We start from the raw sequence: 23322 nt of genomic DNA, 5'->3' as shown, positions 1-23322 counted from the left end.
AAGTTCTTTCTATGCCACATCTTCAGATTTTATCTGTTTTTCAGTTGTCTCATACTGATAGCTCATATTGCAAGTAAATCTTGCAAATGAGTTCTAATAAGGCATTCTATTTTAGTGCTGTACCTTTTATATAGGTACGTTCATAGGCATTGTTCCTCTAAATTGACTGCTACCATTCCTCCACTTTCTTCTAACCATAGAAGAACTAGAGCAGCCAATAGCCAACACCCATACACTGTCCAGCTTCAAACATGAACTAACTTCTCATTCCATCCAACTCTATTCTTTGGAACAATCTTCTCCATACTGTTTTTGCCACTGAGTACAACCTTCCACTTTTTAAGAAATATATCGAGAGGCTACATTTTTCTCTTTAATCACTTACTCACACATGGCACTGTGGTATTATAGGTCTTGAGACTTTTCATGTGTGGGATCAACATAAAAAAAAAAAAAGAAAGAAAGAAAATAAAATAAGAATAATAAATCTTTAAAGAAAATAAAGGCTTAGAAATGCATGCTTTAGCAAGACAATGAGAGTGAATAAAACACAAAAGATAGAAAATTAGTCAGACTTCATGAATCAGTATTTTGTACAATTGGAGACAATACTGGAAGGGGGGGTTAAATCATATAAAAGTATTGCACATATGAAAATAACTTTTTCTGCTGTTTAATGAGCAATCATAGAAAAAATGGCAAGGATTCTAGCTTCATGATAGGAACATCTAAAAAAAGCATCCCTTTTTAGTAAAATAATTCAAGAAAATATCCGAAACACAATTCTTTAAGAAGTGATGATCTTGAGGTTAAACATTCAATGTTAGTGATGGATGGTTCCCAATTTTGAAGAAGACTGGCAAGGTTCCATAGTTTAAAACTGACAGGAGAAGGAAGTTGCCACTGAAAATTTTACAAGCATATTGAAGGCTGTAATTGATGATCAAAATTATGAATCCAAGTAACTTAAATGAGTCTGGTCTATTTTGGAAATTCATGCAAAGCTAAACATTTGTTTCTGTTGAAGAAAGAAGTGCAAAGATTAAAGATGTGAATATGAATGCATGATGAAGTTATAGAGAAAAATGCCACTGTACACAACAGATAATGTTAGATAATTTCTCTAATAAGAATGTCCAAGTCACCACAAAATGTGGAGTGAGAATGAGAAATTATGAATGTCTGATGTCAGTTTAATTTCCAGTTTTTATACTTCCTTTTGCTATTAAATTTTCATAATTCCATATCATGCTAAATTACGATATAATTTACTTTTATGTTCATGAGTCAAATAAATTTTCCTTTATACAACCACTTTTGTTTGTCTACTTTCTATTTCCATTAACTTTGGAAATATAACCTCTGAAATTATATGAAATTTGAGTTACCTGACCATTGCAGAATGTATCACTTACAATGGAGGTGTTACTGCAATCTGCTAGGAATATCATCATCATCATACGTATCAAGGATTTAGGCCTAGCATGGCTGTAGAAGTCATCGTTGAATCGTTTAAGAGGACATCCTGGTTTTCTTTTTCCTAATGGCTTGTACTTTAAGGCTTGTTTTGGTAATCTTTCTGTTTTCATTCTCTGAACGTGTTCCATCCATTTATGTTTATATTTTTTAATTTTTTTAGGAATATATACATGCCTGTTTTGGCAGACATAAAAATCCATGTATTTAGCAAGAACATAATACAATCCATACCTTTAAACAACAAACCAAGTGAAACAATGCTGCCAATGGAAGCTTGAAGACTTAGCCAAGAGTTGCCTTAACATGCACAACTCTTAATTAGCTTACTGAAGAAACATCTACAGATCTTAATGCACCCTTATCTTATAAATCTTACCTTACCTTAGCTCAAAACTTTTTGAAGTATTTATATAGTGTATAAACAGGAATAAACACTTCAGAAATCATGAGTTTTGTGCTACTACAAATGTAGTATCTGCTCAGATAAGCTCAAAATCAATTATATATAAATGACATTCTCAGACATTCTATTTCTGACTCATGCTTTTTTTTTATTTCTGTAGACTGTAAAAACAGTGATACCTACTGTAGCAACTTATATCCTCTTTTATTCCATCTACCTCAGCATTCTGGAACAGTCTTCTTCACATTGATATGTAAACATCAATAATATTAATTATCCAGACATGGAAAGGACCACTACACCGTTATCTATAGATAATGGTGTAGTGGTCCTCCCAGTTATCTATAGATAACAAGGAGAACAGCTCCACATAGCATTTAAGGAATACAGAGAACTAAGGTCTTCTGAACCAATGTTCTCATTTTCTCACAGCATGTATTAGGTATTCAACTACATGGTGGCCACAAAGTCCTGTTATCTCTATGTACGTGTTTTAATTAATTGTGAAAGCTAGGGTTTTCCCAATATTAAATATTTTTACTTCCTTTCATTTGATGTTTTCTTTTATATTTTCAAATTTAACACTGGAAGATCAGAATATTTACATTAATGAAGAATGTGCTACTGTCAGCTGTTGAGTGCATAACAGGGAAAGGAATGGAAAGGACAGCAAGCTGATTTCCAGCACAATTTCAATGAGATTTCAACTACATTACCCCTCAAAACACTCTTATGATGAGAGGAAAAACTTCAGCATTGGAAGCATAAAGAATAAACCAAGAAATAGTAGACTATCAACAAGAGGTGATAAGGGGATATTGCAGAGTCTGTTGAAAGATCATCAATGGAATCAAGGCATAAAGGAGCATCAAAACTTGGAATCATCTGGTTAACAATGTAAAAACATATGAAAATTGATCTAAAATTGCATCCATATCACAAAGTTCAAGAATTATCTACCTGAGACTTACTTCAGAGAAAGGAGGCACATACTAATTATTTTTAACACAATTTTGAAGTGTAGCAACATCGTTTTTAGAGATGAATGTGGCATATATCAGTTGTCAGTTGCAAAATGTGGAGATTTAGTTAAAAAAATCTTCATTTTCATGAGGAATTTCAACATGTATATGCCAAATGATGTGTAGTAACCAATTTCATACAATAAGATAACAGGATTTTTTGGACACCCTGTAAAGAATGAATGAATGAGAATCAGCTTGCATGAGGAGTAAGTGAACAAAAGAACTGGTAGTAGGCATGAACTATTTGTTTGGTGACAAAGGAGAATGTAAGAATGGATATCAAAGATGCAACAGTTTGGTCACCTGGTTTTCCAAAAGATAAGATGTTGGAAAAGGTTTAGAGATGATTGACTAAGGTGGTTTCTGGTCTCTGGAATGTTGAGTATGAAGACAGATTGGGGAATGTAATTTACAGTCTGGTGGATAAAAGGAATGGGATGTGTGTGTGTGTGGGGGGGACATGATCGAGACAAGATGTAAGTTTGGTAAGGGGTTATTATCAGATTAATGTGGATGATATTTTTCATAGCATGGGCAGAGACAGGAAGAGAACAAGAGGCCATCCCTAATGAGGATGTGAGCAGGAGGATTGTGTGGAAAGTGGTATGTGGTTGGAATGCATTGCCTGAAAGTGTGCTGAACATGCAGACAGCAAATGCATTTAAGTCATAGGTGGCCAACAGCAGGCCTGCGGCCGCATACGGCAGGATAAAAACTATATTAAATTACATGTAATTTAGCTATTAGTTTCGATCGCAGATTTTCTGATTGATATACTAGTTATATTCATTATTTCTGATGACGGAAACAATTTATATTCTCAACACGGAATCAAAATTGCTTTAAAAAGATTACTCAATTTATAAAATCTACTGCTTCTCTGTGCGAGTCATAGTGGTGGGAGTGGTAGATTTCTATGCGCTCCAGAGTAACGCATCATTGAAAGTCACTTGCTCTGCTCTGGTTACAGTGATCAGTTTCAGAGACTCAGTTTCACAGTTAACAATGTTACTGTTGCAGTTTGTGTTCCCTTGTCAGTTACTTCAGCCTTTGTGTACTCACAGTGTTCTCATTAAGTTGTGTTACATGTAATAAAAACCAGAAATATGTAAGTAAATTTAATTTAACAACTTACATTTAAATCAATCAAGTATTTTATATTGTTCTCCCAGCAGTAAAATGATTTAACAAATATAGTGATTCAATACATATAACTATTGCCTTGAAAAAATGCAGAGTTTTTTTATTTAAGTTCTGTCTAAAAGGGTGTGGCTCGTGACGCTACCACTCATCATATATTGGCCCTCATATAGAATGAAGTTGGCCACGCCTGATTTAGGTTATAGTATGATAAGCTGTGTGTGTGTGAGAGAAAGAGAGTGAGTAGACCTCCTACAATGAAACTTTTGCCTCTGTGGGAGGGTCTGATATTAATAATGCTTTGTGTCTTAGCTGACCAAATTGTATTCTGTATTGACTTCAAAATCAAACCAAATCAAAATGATGGAAAAGCACCATAAAATATGTTGGCTGGACAATGCATACTTAAACAAATCCCTGACATTTTCCAGTTAAGTCAGCTACCTGAACAGTCACCATCAGATTATATAAAGATAAACACCATCAGTTTTAGATATATCTAAGGGAAGGGGGGGGGGGGAGTGGAACTGGTAAAAGAATCAGAGAAGTACCATGTTGTTATAATTGGTATTATCAAGACAAAGAAGACTAAAACAAAATTTTGCTAAATAACCATAAGATGTTACACTGGAGGAAAAAATAGTAAGGAAGACAAGAAATGTGTAACTAATATTCAGGTAAAATTTAGAGAAAAGAGCAAAGCTAATAATAATGATACCAAGTGGATTTCTTTTCAGAAAAAGGAGAAGTTATTACCTGTATATCATGTTCTAACATGCACAGAAATTGACATGGAGAGAAAACAAGCAATAAGAAAGGTCTTATGATAATGATATTGTTAAGAGTGAAATCATAACTCCAGTTCAGAACAGCAGAGTACATGGAGAATTGGAAACAGGAAGTAACTACTATTTTGAGTAGAATAAAAAGGAATATCATATCAAAAAGAAAAATATGTATAAAAGTTTTAAAACAAATCAGGCATAACAGCTTGCAAAGAGGTTAAATGGACGAACAAAACTTTAAGGCGCTACCTAAAATGTTATAAGAATTGTTCAATATCAAGAGAAACATGATAACCAGGCATATGAAAACAGGCCAGGAGAGTGACAGTCATTGAGAGTATTAGAGCGCAGAAACAGAGGGTGAAAGAATTGATAGTTGTGACAGGTACGAATGAATTGAAAGGAGATAAATTTTTTATGAGAGAGGACTTGAAAGTATTGTTAAAGGTAGCAAAAGAAAAGAGTGACAGAGTTAGGATGGTGAGTTTGTTGCCCCGGTACGACAGAGAGGAGTTTAGAAGGAGGGCCGTAATCGCAAATACTTTATGCGCAGGTTATGCAGACAGTGTGGAATTCGTGGACACGTGGAATGCGTTTGATAGGTGAAAGGATTTATACAAGATGGATGGCCTGCATTTGAATGGATTTGGTGTGTGGAGACTGGAAAAAGTGTTGCTGAATAAAGCGAAAATGGATGTGCAGAACCAGGTGAACTAGAACTACCAAGGGGGGGGGGGAGCGGATATACGGACATCAGTGAGACAGTTGAGTGTAAGAATGTATATAATGTACCCGAGCCAGTACTAAGGACAAGTAATCAGAATGGGATAGTTAGAATAACACATCAAGATAGGGGTGGGACAAAGGGACCTCTGCATTTCATGTATACTAATGCCAGGAGTATTAGGAACAAGAAGGAAGAATTTTTGGCCTTGGTTGGCTCTTCCTGGCCACAGGTTATTGGCATTAGTGAAACATGGCTGACGGAAGATGATATAGTTAGTGGGATAGAATGTGTAGGTTATAGTGTGTTTAGGAGGGACAGAGAGAATAAAATGGGGAGAGGGGTGTTATTGATGATAGCTGATGAACTGCAGCCAAGGAGAATTGAAGTTGTATTGCAGGATAGCAAAAAGAGCTCATTTGAGGCTATTTGGTGTGAGATTGAGACTGCCAGAACAAAATATACAGTTGGGTGCTGCTATAGACCAGATGATGGAATAGAAGGTGGAGATAGTATGCATAAGCAAATAGAAGCAATGAGTGGAAGGAGGGTAATTATTATGGGGGATTTCAACTATGGTAACATTGATTGGAAGGAGGAGAGGACACATGAGGAAGGAACTGGATTTTATTCAATTATTAAGGGATAACTATCTGAGACAGCATGTAATTGAAAATACTAGGGGAAATACTTGACCTGGTAATAGCATCTGAGAATTTGACTGTAATGAATATGATCATGTTGCCACCTATTGGTGAGAGTGATCATAAGGTCTTGACCTGGGAGGTGACTAAAGGTGTGGAATTTTCGATTAAGACAGGGTATATGTGGATGTCAATTTAATGTGACAAAATATAAGGTTATGCATTTTGGGGTGAAAAGATTAGTAGCAGTATACCACATTGGTGGAACTGTACTCCAGGAGATTGATGAGGCCAGGGACTTGGGAGTGTTGGTGGATAGGGAGATGAAGTTTAGGGAGGCACATTGCAAAAGTGGCTAAATCGGCTCATCAACTCACTTGGTTGTTGAAAAATACTTTGACGAGCAGAGACAAGCAAGTTATTGTACCTCTGTAACGAGCCTTGATAAGAGACCTCATCTCGACTGCTGAGCCCAGATTTGGTCACCTAGGTTTCTTCTTGATGGGGAGGAGGTGGAGAGGATCCAGAGGCGAGTGACCAAGATGATAGCAGGTCTATGGAATGAACCATATGAGAACAGGTTGAAGATTTGTGGGTTGCAGAAATTAGTTGATAAGCAGAAAAAGGGAGATATGATTGAGACATTCAAATTGCTAAAGGGTTTCTATAGGATTAATTCAGAGGATATTTTTGAGATCAAGACTGGTGGTGGGAGAACTAGGGGACACCTATGGAAGCTGGGCAAGAGTGTGGTTAGCAAGGGTGTTAGAGCTGGGTTCTTTACTTTTAGAGTGGTAAATGAGTGGAATAAGCTGCCAGAGCCTGTTGTGGGTGCTATGACAGTGAGTGAGTTCAAGGCAAGGTATGATAGATACTGTGAGAATGTCGTATAGTTGTGTGGACATGATGTTAGGGCCTCCCTCGATGAGTCTAAGGACTCCCTGGAGTCGCCCGTAATAATAATAATAATGAGGTAGGAAAATCAGACTATGAAATGAATGAATTTGGATGAACAGGCAAAAAATAATAAATAAAATAACTAGGGGAAGAGATATTTTGGTGAATAGAAATAGTAGGCAAATATCTTAAGAAGAAATAACTGAGTTATTAAGTAATCACTTTAGTAAGGTAGTACACATTCCATACAGACCTGTGGTTCTGTAGAAGACATGAAAAGATAGAAATGGATGAGACAGAGGTATTAAAGACTAAGTGCTTAATGCAAAAACACAGCAGTGGGATTGGATAAAAGAACAGCATGGGTGCTAAAGTAATGTTCAACAGAATCAGTAACTGTTCTAACTTTGCTATTTGAGTCTTAACTCAAGCATGATTCATAATGAGTGGAAGAATGGAATGACAATTTCATTATATGAAGGTGGAGCTAAAACTGATAGAAGAGTATGAATTAATGGGGGGGGATATGAAAAGCTTAATATCTTCAGGAAGAACAAAAAGGATAAGAAAAAAAAAAATTAAGAGAGTACTCATTAATGATAGCAGATGAACTATGACAAAGTGATAGTGATTCAAGAGGACAATGTTGACGATGCCTTTTAGGGTGTGAAGTTAAAGCAGGATACAGTATTTGGTATGCTATTGCTATAGCTTGAGAATGTTGGGGAAGAGATCTAAGAAATGGCTAGACAATTAAGATTAGCAGGTAATCAGAGAGAGAGATTTTCATGCGAGAGATGAACTATACTGTGATTGGAAAGAGCACATAAAAGTATGGAAAATGAGTTTCCCAAGCTGCTTAATGGCCATTACCTAATGACCTGTAGTAGACGGAAAAACAAGAGAAACATGTGATTGACTTGATGATAGTGCCCCAGGATTTGATAGTAAATGAAGTATTCATGATATAGCCAGTGGGTGAGAATCATGTGGTTCTAACATGGGAGAAAGTGAGGCAGGTGTCAGCTCTAGTGAAAAGAGGATACATAAAATTTGAATGCCTTTTCAAAAAAAAGTGCTGAGGCATATGCCATTCCTTGTCCACAATTACTCACCACTTCCAAATCTTGCTCATGATCTCTTCATCCCAACGTGAATGTAACATTAGATTTGACCCCAATCTTAACCAAAAGCAATGGACTATCCATGCCCAAAACCTGAAAAATTTATCTGCCTTTTTTTTAAAACTCATAAGAATGTAATAGTTTATAGCCTTGTAACCTTAACCAACCTTGCTTGGTTAAGTGTTGTTTTATTTCAATGAAACTTACAAAGCAGGTGATTAAGAAAGATTAATGAAGCAACTTTGAGGAATATCATGGCATACACAAAATAGCCAAGAGATCAACAAAGTGGAAATTAGTTTGAGGATCATTTGAAAGCAGTCAGTTGCTGCATTCATAGTTAGGATGATCAAAAGACTAACTGCAAAGAAGCAGATGAATAATAAGATTAACCAGGAACTACAGAGGAGGAAAACATGGAGGAGATATAAGAAAGAGAAGTCAGCAGTTGCATGATAAGTATAGAGTGCAGGGAAGTAAAGCTACAGGTGGTGTGGTATGGAGGGAATGAAGAAAACAGAATAAAGAGAACATGCCAAAACATAAAATCCAAGGGAGTCTTTTGTTATGTGATAAGTAAAAGGATGAATAAAGAAGAATAACGATAACCCTAATTATTGGAGAATGTACTAGACAAGAACAGCATATGATATAGCAGAATATTTAATTGCGATTTCGTCAGTGTATTTCATTTCATAAGGGAAGAATCCAGTAACAGTGTAGGGAGACATAAGACTAGAAGTTGATGAGTGTGAAAATGTCGACTGGATGAGATATAGCCATTTGCAATAAGTAATGTGAGAAGGAACTAACAGCACCCTTGACTCAGTTCTTCAACCAGTCTTACAACAGGGAGAATTCCCAAGGCATAAACAGAAGGGAAGATTGTGCCACTGCATAAAGGAAAAGTTAAAACAGTGATGAACTGTTGACCAATATATATTTTAGGAGTTTATGAAGACATTAGAGCAATGGTTACGTTTAGAACATAAAACTGTTGATGAAAGCAGGAATCTCTACACAGGGTAGCAAGTGTAGCAAGTGCATAGGACAGAAAAGTATACTTTTTTCTTTTTTTTTTAAAATTTGAATCCACTTACAAAAGACCATACATCTTAGATAATGCAAAACCCTGACATAGAGACTTCTGCATGGAATTTTTTCATGAGACTTCACGCCTCCAATAAGCAAGGCAAATAGCCTCAATACCATGTGATGAAATTCATCTACTACCAAATGAAATTTAACATTCATATCCTTTGTGGGATTCAAGCTATGGCCTATTGGATGGAGATCAGAATCATTATCCACTCACCCAACCAGGCTGACAATACTTTTTCTTGAATCTGCAGAGATGTATGATAAAATATCACATGACAAGGTTGAAGCTGAGGAGAATGGCAATGGATGCATGATGATTTCATACAGATAGCTGATGCCACAGATTCTCTTCTGGGGCTGTGGTTGTTAAATTTATGAAGACAATACAATATAATATTTGAAGGAAGATATTTAGTTGTTAGCAATATAATGTAAAATCAGAAAGGTAGCAGCACAGAATTCTGATGCAGTGATGCTTCAGGATGATATGAATAGGATGGGTTCGATGGGTAGATGAGTGAGGATGTCAGTTTAATGTTGATAAGTATAAATTTCTGCACCTCACATTGCAGAAATTTATATGTACCATAATTAAATGCTATGTTACATTCCATAATTAAATGCAATGTAACATACTGGTGGAATAGTGCTTCAACAGGTGAAGGAGATGAAAGATAAAGATGCTAGAGGATGTAGGAACGAGTTTGAAAAGACACAATGATAGCTGTAAGTCATTCAGGGGACTGCTACCATATCAAGATGGATGCTGACAAGTTAAGATAACAATGTAACTGTACTGTTCTGCTAAGTATTAATTAGGCTACATCTGGATTACTGCAAGCAGATATAATCTCCTGATATCTGGGAAAAAAGAGAAATGCAGGAGAGAATTTAGAGGCGAGTATCCAGGATTGTACAAGTGTGGTTTTGGCAGACATTAAGAGAAATGAGGAGATTCAACTGAGATGCATATATTTTTGCATGCCTTTTCTAGTTTCATACATACTGTGATACTTGCTATAGCAAACTCATATGAACTACAGGAACAGTTTTTTTTTTAATGGTTGATAGTGTACTATAACCTGACCAATGTCTCAAAGTTTTGTTCTGCAAAACTTATGGTACATCAGGTCTTTTTTTAGTGTTTTTTTTTATTTCCAGCAAGCAAGTTTGTTATGGTGAGAGTTAATTTATATATTTGCCCTAAAAACCCTGTCATATCAAAAGGCAATGATTATTCTTGAATAAATGTTTATTTCATCAAGATTGCTCCTGATTTCATGATTTATTAACTACTGAACAACTAATCCCTCTGCATTTGTACCATAAAATCTACTTATTACATGAATTACATGTTCATCATATTTTCTCTCCTTCATACCAAACTTTGCAGCTTCCAGTTCCTCAATCAATTTCATAACAGACATTCCACAGGCCTGATATTATCCTGGTTACCAATCTCTCAACTTTCTTCACTCATTCCTAAGAAAGTTAGATGGCTATGTCTGACAATAATTCAGGTGTAATCTGATCAAAGTATTATAAAGAGCAAGAATAACTTCCTTGTCAAAGCAAGTTAGTGCTATCTTCAAACGCTGATTATTTGTTGTGATGACTTCATCTTAGTAATGTGGACCTTGTTCTTCAATTCTGTTTACTATATTCTCAGGTCAATATCCTTATCGGCTACTTGTAGTCAATTCCTTCAACATAATATTCAGCCTGCAGCATCCTCAGTCAAAAATGCATAACTGTGTATTTGGTAACACTTAACTGAAACTGATTATCATTTATCTTTAGCGCATTTCTTCAAATCATTCCATTCTTCAGTCTCAAACTTGAGATGGTACGTCTGGACATTTGCAATATAAATTAATACATGAATTAAACAACAATCCCAGAATCTGACCCTTGTGGAAACCACAAGGATCAGATTCTGGAATTTTATAATCAGATTGGGACTTTTATAGTCAGACAGTCATTTCATACACTGCTTCTGGATAACAATCAGTCCATCATTCTGTTATCCAAGCCACCACTTATTTTTCAACCTTTTCATTCCAGTTTAAATGACAAACTTTCTTATGGTATTTTATCAAAATGCTTTTATGAAGTCCAGTAATATGGTGGTATTATAATTATTTTCTTGATCATCTCTGCAGAGTCAAAGACTGACTCATCGTGAAAAATCAACTTTAACCATTGTACACACAATACTTATCACAGATCTCCTTGAATTCATTCACACAGAAGAAAACACTCACCCACTTCTGGAAACCCATTCTGCCCATTCACCATCCTTCAAGCAAAAAATCTAGCCCTAATAGCAATGCTGACCCCACTCTTACACAATTTCCAGAGATAAATCCATGTTCTCTCCCTTAATGCCATGTATTGAAACAAATCTTCAGTGTCAATCCTATAAAACTCTTTAATAACTCATGTTTCTATCATGTCCTCCTCTTTTTTGTCTATTGATGTCTAAAGCCAAAAAAATAAAAAAATAAAAAAATTGATCTAACATCATAAGGAGCATTTCATACACACTCCAATGACCTTAGTCTCTTTTTCAACTTCATTACAATTCAATTACAATTATAATCCAATTCAACTATAACTTCATTACAAAAACAGTATACAAATTTCTAAGGCGATGCCTTCCCCCACACACACAGAGTATCATAAAATTTTGCTGTCCACCCAGTTCTGCATTGTCTTTTACCAACTTCTCAAATACTCTAACCACCACTCTGAGATACTGACTGCCTATAATATGCTACCTCTGTCTTGGAGTCTCCCTTTATGCAATTATAAACTATTTTGCTCTTTTCGCTGCATAGGTACCTTCCCAGAATTAAGGCTTAAAACAGCTTGGTTAGGGGAAGCTGCCAATATCCGCACATATTCCTTAACACATGGGATGATGCCTAGTCTAATTACATAGCCATATATATATATATATATACACACACATATACACCCTCTGTCCATAAAGAAACCGAATTTTTCGAAAATAGAAGAAACTAGTGGCGTCACCTGTGGTATCTTTTTGTTGTTGAAAGCAGCAACCTTTATTAGTGTTGTATCAACTGTTTATGACATTTGTTTCATTAGAAACCAAGTTATAGTGCCAAGAGTGACAGTGTGTTTTAATGAACTGTCGGAAAATGAGTTTCAAACAGAGAGTTGCGATTGACTTTTGTGCTAAACTTGGTAAAAGTTTTACTGAAAAACGCATCAAATGCTTCAAAAAGCATACGGTGATGAATGTTTATCCCTTACTCAAGTTTATGAGTGGTTTAAGTGATTTCAAAATGGCCATGAGATGCCTGAGGATGACGAAAAAACCAGGCTGTCCAAAAACTGGACCGAGCTTAACATCCAAAAAGTGTGCGATTTCAAAGACAACCCGAAATAGTCAGTGAGATGGATTGAAGATGAATTGAAGATTCCAAAATCAACTGTGCACAACATTTTGACCGAGAGGTTGGGCCTTCATAAATTGAATTCACGATTTGTTCCCCATAAGTTGACCGACGACCAAAAAATGTATCGAATTGAACACTGCAAGGACCTCGTTAAAACAAAACCTCCTTCAAACCTCCTTGAAACAATCATTACTGGTGACAAAATGTGGTGTTTTGAGTATGAGCCCGAAACAAAGTGCCAGAATGCCAAGTGAAGACCACCAGAAGAGAGGCATAAAAAAAAAAAGTTGCTTGGAGAAGTCAAAAGTAAAGACAATGCTGATTTGTTTCTACGATTCCAAGGGCATTATTCACAAAGAATTCGTTCCGGCTGGCCAGTCAATGGTGAGTTTTATCTTGAAGTTTTGAAGCGATTGATAGCAAGAATTCATCGCGTATGGAATGAATATTGTGATGCAGGCAGCTGGTCACTTTTGCACGATAATGCACCATCTCATTGTTCGAACATTGTGAGACAGTTTTTGAGCAAAAACCAAGTTTGCGTGTTGGATCACTCACCGTATTCACCTGATTTAGTACCCCTGTGATTTCTTTCTCTTCCCGTGACTTCATCTGCCGATGAAAGGAAAGCAATAAACACCATTCAAAACGTTCAAGCAGCAGTAACCACGCCCCTCAACAGTATCCCAAAAACCAATATAAAAAACTCATTTAACGAATTAATTGACTATTCCAAATGCTATATCAAAGCTGAGGGAGATTATATTGATTGAAATAAATGATTTGAATAATTATAATTGGCCTGTGTTTTATTTTCTATCAAAAGTTCGGTTTCATTTTGGACAGAGGGTGTACATTAAGGTTTCCAATATTGTAAGCAACTCCAATTCAACCACCTCTATTTTTAACATCAGTCAATGAAATATGTGGCACTGCAATAATTTCCACCTTGCAAAATGATCACTCAGTAATTCAACTATTTCATTTGCTTCTGTTACTGCCCTACTATCAGCACTCATTCATCACTCCATAATTCTTCTTCTTCCTTTTACTCACCAGTCAACAAAAGAACATGGGATTTCTTTTGGCATCCTATGCTAATGTCCTCTAATAATTACCTCTGGTCTTTCTCACTATGCAGGTCACTCTCCTTGCCTGTGCATTGCATTTTGCTCTTTCTTTCCTTTTCTGCAACTCCTGCTCAATGATGCTTCTTATCTATCTATCTCCCATATGATTTATTCTCCTGACTTTGGTATACAGTTTGATACTGCTTTCTTCAAAATTAACCATGTCTCATGCTGCTAATATCTTTCTCCTCCAAACTCTTACATAATAGCATTGCTCTGACTCCTCGGTTTGTCATAATCACCTACTTTGCAATTCCATATACCCCTTTCTTAAAAGAAAATTCTGCATATCTGGCAATCTTCCAGGTCAAGACTACACGAATGTCCTGCCAATCAAAGACATAGTGGCCACCATGGTTGCTGCTAAGTTCTCTGATGCTATCACTGGGGCCAGCACTCTTGGACATTTGAGTGCCCCTCATTACATGTCTTTATGTAATTATCCCTTTGCAGATGTATAAGTTCCATTTCCTTCTCATCTTATGACTGTTCCTCCTTCCATAGTTCAATGTTCTCATAGCTGAAGTTCCCTATGCATGCCATCCACATTCTTCCTTATGTATCCCCTGATCTATAGCAATGACTAATTATGTATTTCATGTTGGCTCTATATCCTGCTTTTTTTTGGCTTTGCTCTCATTAGGAACCCCCCCACACACACACTCTTTTGCCTCTGTCCTTCCAGAAAACACTATACAGGTAACCCTCGTATAACACGGATGTTAAGTTCCACAGAAATGCCGCATTGTATAAATCGTGTTATGCGAGACTTAGATCACATAGAAAAAGTAGGATAAGGTTCCAAAATCGTTTTTTTTTTAAATTATATAAACAACAATGACATATCCAACAAAAACAATATTTTTATTAATTATATGAAGAGCCAGAGGCTTCAATTCGGCGACATAAACTTATTTAAGTTAAGGAATATTATATCCCATATGGTTTCATAGCTGAATAAGAAACTCAAAGAGTTTCATGCCGAATATAGAAACTATATAAAGTTTGGCGAGTCCAAGCGTAAGCAAATACCTGGATAGTGTCACAACTGACCCTTTAGGGAGTGCAACACTGAGGCAACTCATGGTAAGGGTGGAGCAAGCTCTGATCACTATTCTTGATATTTCCCCATAATGTGAAACCCAGCTCCTAGAAGCTGTATTACTGTTTTACATTATGAGTGAGAGAAGGTCACAACCCAGACCGGTTTCAACCTTTATTGAGGTCTCATCAGTGAGTAGGTAGACCTAGAAATACCAAGTTTGTAGCAAACAGAACTTACATATGCCCTACTATGAGAATTGCCAAGAAGGTGTCCTAATAAATTATTAATTATACAATGAGCCAAAGGCTTCAATTCGGCGACATAAACTTATTTAAGTTAAGGGATATTACATCCCATATGGGATGTAATATCTCTTAACTTAAATAACAATATTTTTATTTAATTCAGGTAATTCATGTAAGTCAAGAAAACATACACTATGAAACAAATACATAGTATAAAATTGTAAAAATTACAAATTGTACATAACCTTCATTGCACATAATGCATAAATGTTTTAGGCAAAATAAAATAAAGTGCATATTTTAATTGTCATCACTGTCTTCAAAACAAACATTTTGTAGATGTTCTTTATTTACGAGTGCTGGAAGGCGTCATCACTTGAAATCTCTTGGACACCATTTGTATAATTCTCATTGCATACTTCAGCTGGTTTAGTTATCAAGAAGTCAGTAATAAGACTTTGCTTACCATTCTGCTGCAGTATTTATATGGCCATTAATATGGCACTAAACAAATATCCAATTATCTCGTGAATTTTCCTGAGCGCTCCATTAAGGGATCATTATCAGTAAAATAACTTCCTAAATTTCTTCCTTTCAATCCTTCTGCTAATTTCTTTAAACTGAATTCTTTAACGGATTCATCACAATCAGAATCTTCGGCAGAACTTTCGCCGCCATTTGGTTCGACAGCATCTATTAATTGTACCAGTTCCTCCTCATTTAAATCTGTTTCTCCATAATTAATTCACTAATTTCGTTTTCAACCATATCGCAAAAGCCCTCTCCACCAAAAATGTGTGCAACGTTTATTATACAACTTAGCTCAGCATCCACTGGAAGTACAAAATTTTGTTTCAGAATGGCTTCAGGCCATTTTTTTTTTCCAGCAGGCATTCAGCTAGAGGGTTGTAATTCCTTAATGGAGAGAGAAATAATTTTCACACAATTCAATATTGAAAACTCTTTCCACGCTTGAGGCAGTGTCATGTTTGCATTAGATTCCATTTTTTCCAAAATTAATTGAAATGTTCGCCGAATATGACTTAAATGTTGATATTATTCCTTGGTCGAGTGGTTGAATAAGTGAAGGTATTAGGCAGTAAAAAAGCTATTTTAATATTCGGATGGCTTAAATTTGTTGGATGGCCTGGTGCATTATCTAAAATTAGTAGAATTTTGAAGTCCATATTCTTTTTCTTTGTGTAACTTTCTACATTGGGTACAAAACACTTGAAAAACCAATTTTCAAACATGCTAGCTGTAACCCATACCTTTTTGTGGGCCCACCAATAAACAAGTAGGGTATACTTCTCAAGCCCTTTCATTGCACGAGGATTTGCAGATCGGTTAATAAACATTGGTTTTTGTCATGTAATCACCTGATGCATTACTACAAAACAGTAGAGTAATTCTATCTTTGGAAACTTTGAATACAGGAGGTAATCTTTCATTTATCGAAATATAGGTGCATTTTGGCATTTTTTTCCAATATAACCTAGATTCATCCGCATTGAACACCTGGTCTGCACTATAACCACCTTCTTCAATGATTTTTAAATATTCTGCTGGGTATTTCCTGGCAGCTTCAACGTCTGCTGATACTGATTCTCCCCGGATTTTATGATTATACAAAGAAAACTGCTTTTTAAAGTTTTCGAACCAACTCTTACTGGCACAAAATCAATGCTGAGAAATTTCTTCTGAAGAATCTTGATCACATTCTTCTAAATGTTTATAAACTTTGAGAGCTTTTTGCTTAATAAGGTGACCATCCAAAGGAATTTTCTTTTGAGTGCAATCATCTATCGAAATCATTAGAGATTTCTCCTTTTTTTTCTATTAGAATATCGCGTACACGAGCAACGCACTTTGCACTTACCGTTGACCCAGCAATAACACTTTCTCGGATTTTATGTTAATTTTGTTTGATTCTTCGAAATGTTGATTCATTTAAGTTTAGAGTCCTTGCACCAACTCCAGGTTTTTCTCCAATTTTCAACTGATCCAAGATTTTAATTTTTTCTTCAAGAGAAATGAATTTCCTCTTCATTGTTGGTTATTTCTCTTTCGTTGCAGTTTTAGTTGCCATTACAATAAAAATAAACTTTTACATTAAAAAAAAAAAAAAAAAGCATTACATATGTAAGTAACTCACCAGAAAATAAACTGCTCAGCTTGAGAATAACAAACTTATGATTTTAAATGCGCTTTCCTGGCAGGAAACGAAGAAAATTTTCAACAATAAATACTATATACAGTAAACCCTAGATGGCGAAACTATAGCACTCCTGCCAGAGGTGGCACGTCTGAGAATTTTGCAGGCAAGTCAACGATTTACATCCTTTTATATGCTTATAAATTATTAACTTTTTTTAAATTATTACAATACGCACAAGTTGAATTTTGTTTTACACAAGAGAGCAGCTTACTTAAGATTGTGCGAAGGCAACCGACAAGTGTTGAGTTGGAATGCTAATTCTCTTCAATCGAATTCCATAACATCGGAAACTGTCATAACAACATTTACTATTAGTTTTAACAAATTCACGACAGGGTGTTATTTATCGTTCTGACGGAACTTCTCATTACCGACTGGATCAACTCACACAAAAGTTTCAACCCTTGGTTGAATTTTATGGCACTTAACGTTGTTTGTTATGACTTGTTTGCACATGAGGTGGCAAGCGAACTCACACACTCATTATATGGCATGTTTCAATTCTTGGTAGAATTTTATATGAAGTTAGCCTTTGCAATCTGTCATAAAGACATTGAGAATTTCAAATGCAATAAAACAAACACTTATTTCATGTAATTGAAAAATTGGACAATAGTTCTTAGTTAGATACTGTGTTTCAGTGCAATATATGGTTTTGCGTGAAGCATAGTTTCTGTGAGAGGAAAGGGAACATGCGATTCATTAGTTAGCGCCGTTTTTATTCCAGCTGTCTCTAATTGCACTATTTTTTGAGAATTACACAGACTGCAAAAGCCTCTGTACAGTACCTTATTCAGGGATACAATAAAACTAAATTCGATACTTATAACTCCTTGCACGATACAGGCAGACACAAATTTAACAAAGATAAAATTTGATTTTTAAGTTCCCGCAGTGAAAAAAAAATAAAGGGTTACTAGAAATTGTAGACCGCGTTATATCAAAACCGTATTGAATAAGTACTGTGTTATACGAGGGTTACCTGTATTTTGAATACCATATTCATGACTATATCATTCTTCATAAACCAAGCTTCATCGATGCCTATAAAGACAGAAGTTTCAGAATAAGGGAGAGGAGTGTTTGGCATTGGTTAGTTCAAAGTTGAACTAACCAATGCCAAACACTCCTCTCCCTTATTCTGAAACTTCTGTCATTGTACAAAAATTGCAATGCCCCTTAATCCCACAATCTCCCTCACCCTGTATTCATTATTCCACTAAAGAACCTGTGGAACTACATTAAACATCATGTGATAACTCACTTGCCTCCAGGATGACTGCACCCACACTTACCTGTATCTTCCTAAATACTCAAATTTCCTTGATTCTGAACTTCTAAATTACGAACAATACTTTTTCAAGGCACTTAACTCCAAATACATTCAAATGCCACCATCTGCATTATTAGGTCCTTTTTTCCATTCTCGCTTTACATATCCACAAATTCCACACCATTTCTCCAGCTTAACCTATACAGTGATTCATTCGCAATCATGATCCTTCTTCTCAAGCTTGCGTTTCTCGTGCAGTGGACTCACAATCTCTACTCTCTCATTCTTATACTAGCAACTTTCTCATATATTTTTACATACCACATTTTATTTTTTTTCCCAAGATCACTTTTACCATAATAACCACCTCTTTTTCTCTCTGCATCCTTACATCATCACCAGTGCCCTTGCTTTTTGTTAACACAATTTTGTTAAGCTCTTCTCAAGTGCTCCTCTTATCATAGTCTCCGTACAAAACTATCCTCATCTTTCCTCTTTCACACTCTTTCTCTACCCTTGCATTTTTCTCTTATTATTATTATTATTATTTTGACACCTCAGGGAGTCCAAATACTCATCGAGGGAGGGCACCTGCTCTACAACTCTGTCTCCACCACTCAATCCACAAACTGACCGTAACTACACCAACACCATCTACTGCCAACCACCACCACTAGTACTTCCAGAGACAATCACAAACATCCATGCCCATGGCGGGATTCAAACCCGCAGCCTTTTGGCTGGAGAGTGGAAATGCTATCCACTCGGCCAGCCAGGCTGGCAATCACTCACCAAACATTTCTCCAACATTTTTGTCCTGTGAAGGCTCCATGGAAGCACATTGGTCATGCTCTTCAATTTCTACCATTTTATTCTCACTATTTGACATTCACACTTGCATTCTCACCTTTTAAGTTAAGGGGATAATAAATCCCTCATTATTTTAAAGCTGAATAAGAAACTCTGAGATCGAAATCTAAGAGTTTCATGCCGAAGAACTTTAGCCGAGTCCAAGCGTAAGTCAACACCTGGTAGCACAACACTAGGGCAACTTGGAGCAAAGGTGGAACAAGCTCCATCACTATCCTTAATATTTTCTCATAATGTAAAACACAGCTTATCGACCTTTTGTTATCCAATTTGTTATTCTCACCTTTTGTTATCCAATTTGCCACTATCATTCTTCTTATTCTCCCATACTTCTAGCACTCTCTCAAAACATGCCTGACACATGTGCTCACCAATTCCCTTATTCTTTCCACAAATCTTTCATCCTACAAAGCAAATACATTTTGCAAACACTGCAGTGAACAAAATCACATACTTTTGCCATTAGCATACATAAGCTGCAATATCCCACAATCTCTCTCTCTCTCACACACACACACACACCTTATGTTGATTACATGCTAAAATTAAGAGCCATTTAGAGGAGATAAATCATGTAATCACCCTTCCACCCACTCATCTCTAGGATGCCAGCAGTTGTTCATGCCCAACACATTTTAGTTTCCCTTTCAATGACTCTGCAATTCTGAACTCTTACTGATACAGTGATCTCTCAATTATCTGATCTTCAATTAGCTGCCCCTTGAATGGGTTAGTGTATAAAATTACTTCTGGTTCAGCATCATGTAACTGTATCTTAGTTATCCAACCTTTCAATTATCTAATCAACAAACTGCTCTCCCACTGTGGCTGAATAGATGGATTACTGTATATCCATTTCTTTCAATGACAGATCAATTTTTTTTTCTAATTGAGTTATCACTATTTTATAACTCTGAGTTATAAAATGAAGACAGTTTGACAGGACTTAACACACCCATGCTATTCTCTACAGAGAATGAATATCCCTCTTCATTTGTTTCTATATATAGGTTTATGCAACTTTTTCAGCCCCTAATGCTGAGTTTAATTGGCCAGTAATTATAAGCATCTGCCCTAGCACCATCCTGTGCAACGGTGGTCTTACCTTCTTTCCACTCCTTTGGACCCTGCTTATGGTGAGACACAAAAAATTATGGAAACTTTTTTTTAAAAGTATTTGTAGTACACATGCAAACCTGCAAATCCCAAGGCGTACTAAGATCTAATCTAAAAACTAGTAAGAATAAATAATAATCACACTTACTGCATCAGGAAACAAGAGATTTGCTGTTTCAAAAGCTTCTGCCACTCGACCTACATGGAAATATGAAACCCCTCTATTATTCAGGATGCAATCATTTACCACAAAACAAAACATACACAGAATGCAACAAATTTATTAGAGAGAGAGAGAGAGAAATAAGATGCAACAGAATTAAATGAAATAATCATTTTGCAATTATCTGAATAAGTTACAGTGTTGTAAAAATTATACGGATACTTCAGTTTCATGAATCCTGTATTATTACAAAAAATCTTCTTAAAAATATTTGATGCCGTGAAAAGAGGGCAGTTTGGCTAAATGATGATTCCTCACAGATTCTCCAATTACTGTCACACAAATGATTTGTTTCCACACTGTTTTTTCTACAGATACTTCCAAGAATAATATTCAGCAGAATTAGCATCCATCATTCTCTATATCTCTGCTAAACCTAAAATAAAACAAGTAGCAGCTCAATATTTATTTACTGTTCAATTGTTAACAAACTTGCTACTTAAACTTATTTTTTATTCCATTTATCTTTGTTCATGGCCTTTCCTCATACAGTATTCTCCAAAGACAACAGCCTCCAGCTCTTCAAAAAGATTAATAGATTCCTTCTCTCTTAACTCCTGACTACACATGATATGGGTAAGATAATATATATTATTTATTTATTTATTTTTGGACCCATTCCTTCTTTGAAATGACAACCAGTTCTCGTAATCATACTCTTAACCAATGGTCTGGGTGCAAGTTTCTGATCAGGATGCTGTGCTGGCCAGTTTAATTTATGCATTCCCACTTTCTGAAACCATATTATCACATTATCATGTTGATGCACAACTGGGTTATTTTCACAGAATTATCAAGTGCATGCAACACAGAATTGTCCAGAATATCAGTATAATGAGAGAGATAATTATATGTAACCAATGTAGGAATGGAAATTAGTTTAATAAGTTTTATCTTGGTTAGATGAGTAGACAGCATCTTTGCTCTCAAATCAAGAGAATGTGGGTTCAAATTCAAATTTAATGTAGCACAAATGTATGTCAATGTTTTCCGATGGCAGATGAAACTACCACTTGGCTTACTGGAGGCTTGAAGTAGCTTGAAAAGTATTATACTTGGTACCAATGTATACCACTTCTCTTGGGATGGAATTCATATAAAATACAGAGAATATATCAAAGCTCAAATACGATGCAATTTAACAATTTAATCACCCACAATGACGAAACAAGTATTAAAACAGCATCATATTTCAGGCTTCACACTGGACTAATCCCACTTTCCATCCTTCTATCTAGGTATATGTGGCACAGTATCTGACTCGTGCTGTCATATTTAGGACCAGCAACATAACCATCAATCTATATCCCTTTGTGGGAAACATGTCTGGCCATTTCTTTTTTTTTTTTATATGGAGAACACATCCACAAGAGGCTGGTCAACCTATACTACACTAGTACCATGGATGGGTAAGATGATGACACTTGTTCACTTTAATCTTGAAAATTTGTGGATTGTATTCCTTGGGAAACATAAGATGGTAGACTGCTCCAGAGGGCAGCAGTGGAAGGGATGAACGAAGAGGAGGAGAAATTTTATCTATCAGTTTGGAGATGCACTATGAGGGAGTGTTGGTTAGTTACTGCATGCATTTGAACTGATCTGACAGAGAGTGGGGGTATTATTGATACTAATTCTGATGAACAGTGGCCATAAAAGTATTTGCAGAAGATGCAAGCAGCAGAAACTGAGTACCTGTGTGAAAATGAGTGAAGTATAACAGTGAGTGCAGGATCATCGATCAATCTGACTGCCTTTTCTGTACTGAGTCCAGTATCTTTAGGGAGCTCTTGGGGGCACTACCCCAGATATAGGAGCAATATTCAATGGCCTACAAATCCCTAATTATCCAAAAGGTTTCTACCATTCTAAGATCACAAATGTGTATAGGCTGATCAATCCGCTCATATAATTTTCATTAAACATGTTCAACAGCAATTGCAGTAAGACATGGTGCACAGTTATGTTAAAAACAGACATTGGTACATTCTATAAAATTGCAACAATGTGGGAAACACTGTTTTCCAAAAGTGTAATACATCCATTGACATACATCCTTAGGCTTACACCATACGAAAAGAAACAACTCTAGATCTATATCTCTGAAACACACTTTGCAATTGGGATAATGCACTAGGGCATAAGGACTTCCCTAAGCTTTTGTCACATCCACATTTAGCCATCTGACTGAAAAAGGATATGGCAGGATTAGTTGCTACATATTTTACATGGTAGATGAATTTCACTACCCATCCATCACTAGCCTATAATTATAATCATGAAGCAGTTTGTTCTATGTTATCTCCAGAAAGGGTATTGGGATGGATTATCTAACTCTTAGACCATCCAGTACTAAATGTACTGGATAGATGGAGACTTTTCATGGTTAGATTCATATTAAAGGAAAAATCACAAGTTTCCAATGTTTTATACAACATTCTGTATACAGGTG

General features: G+C 36.0%; 1 protein-coding gene across 6 annotated transcripts in view; it reads right to left on the bottom strand.

Moving 5' to 3' along the window:
* The window catches only part of LOC150108403 (protein O-linked-mannose beta-1,2-N-acetylglucosaminyltransferase 1-like), a 378713-nt gene that overhangs the window by 222728 nt on the left and 132663 nt on the right, over window positions 1-23322 (bottom strand). For all 6 annotated transcript variants that reach the window (XM_090415822.1, XM_090415823.1, XM_090415824.1 and 3 more), the window contains one exon: window positions 20796-20845. In XM_090415822.1, coding sequence (XP_090271948.1) covers window positions 20796-20845 — 50 coding nt within the window. The remainder of the gene's footprint in view (window positions 1-20795; window positions 20846-23322) is intronic.

This window comes from Typopeltis vanoorti, chromosome 3 (assembly GCF_054136105.1).
Source record: "Typopeltis vanoorti isolate ZY-2024b chromosome 3, IOZ_Tvanoo_1.0, whole genome shotgun sequence".
Lineage (NCBI taxonomy): Eukaryota > Metazoa > Arthropoda > Arachnida > Uropygi > Thelyphonidae > Typopeltis > Typopeltis vanoorti.
The sequence above is the reverse complement of the archived record's forward strand: the minus strand, read 5'-3'. Positions and strand labels throughout refer to the sequence as shown.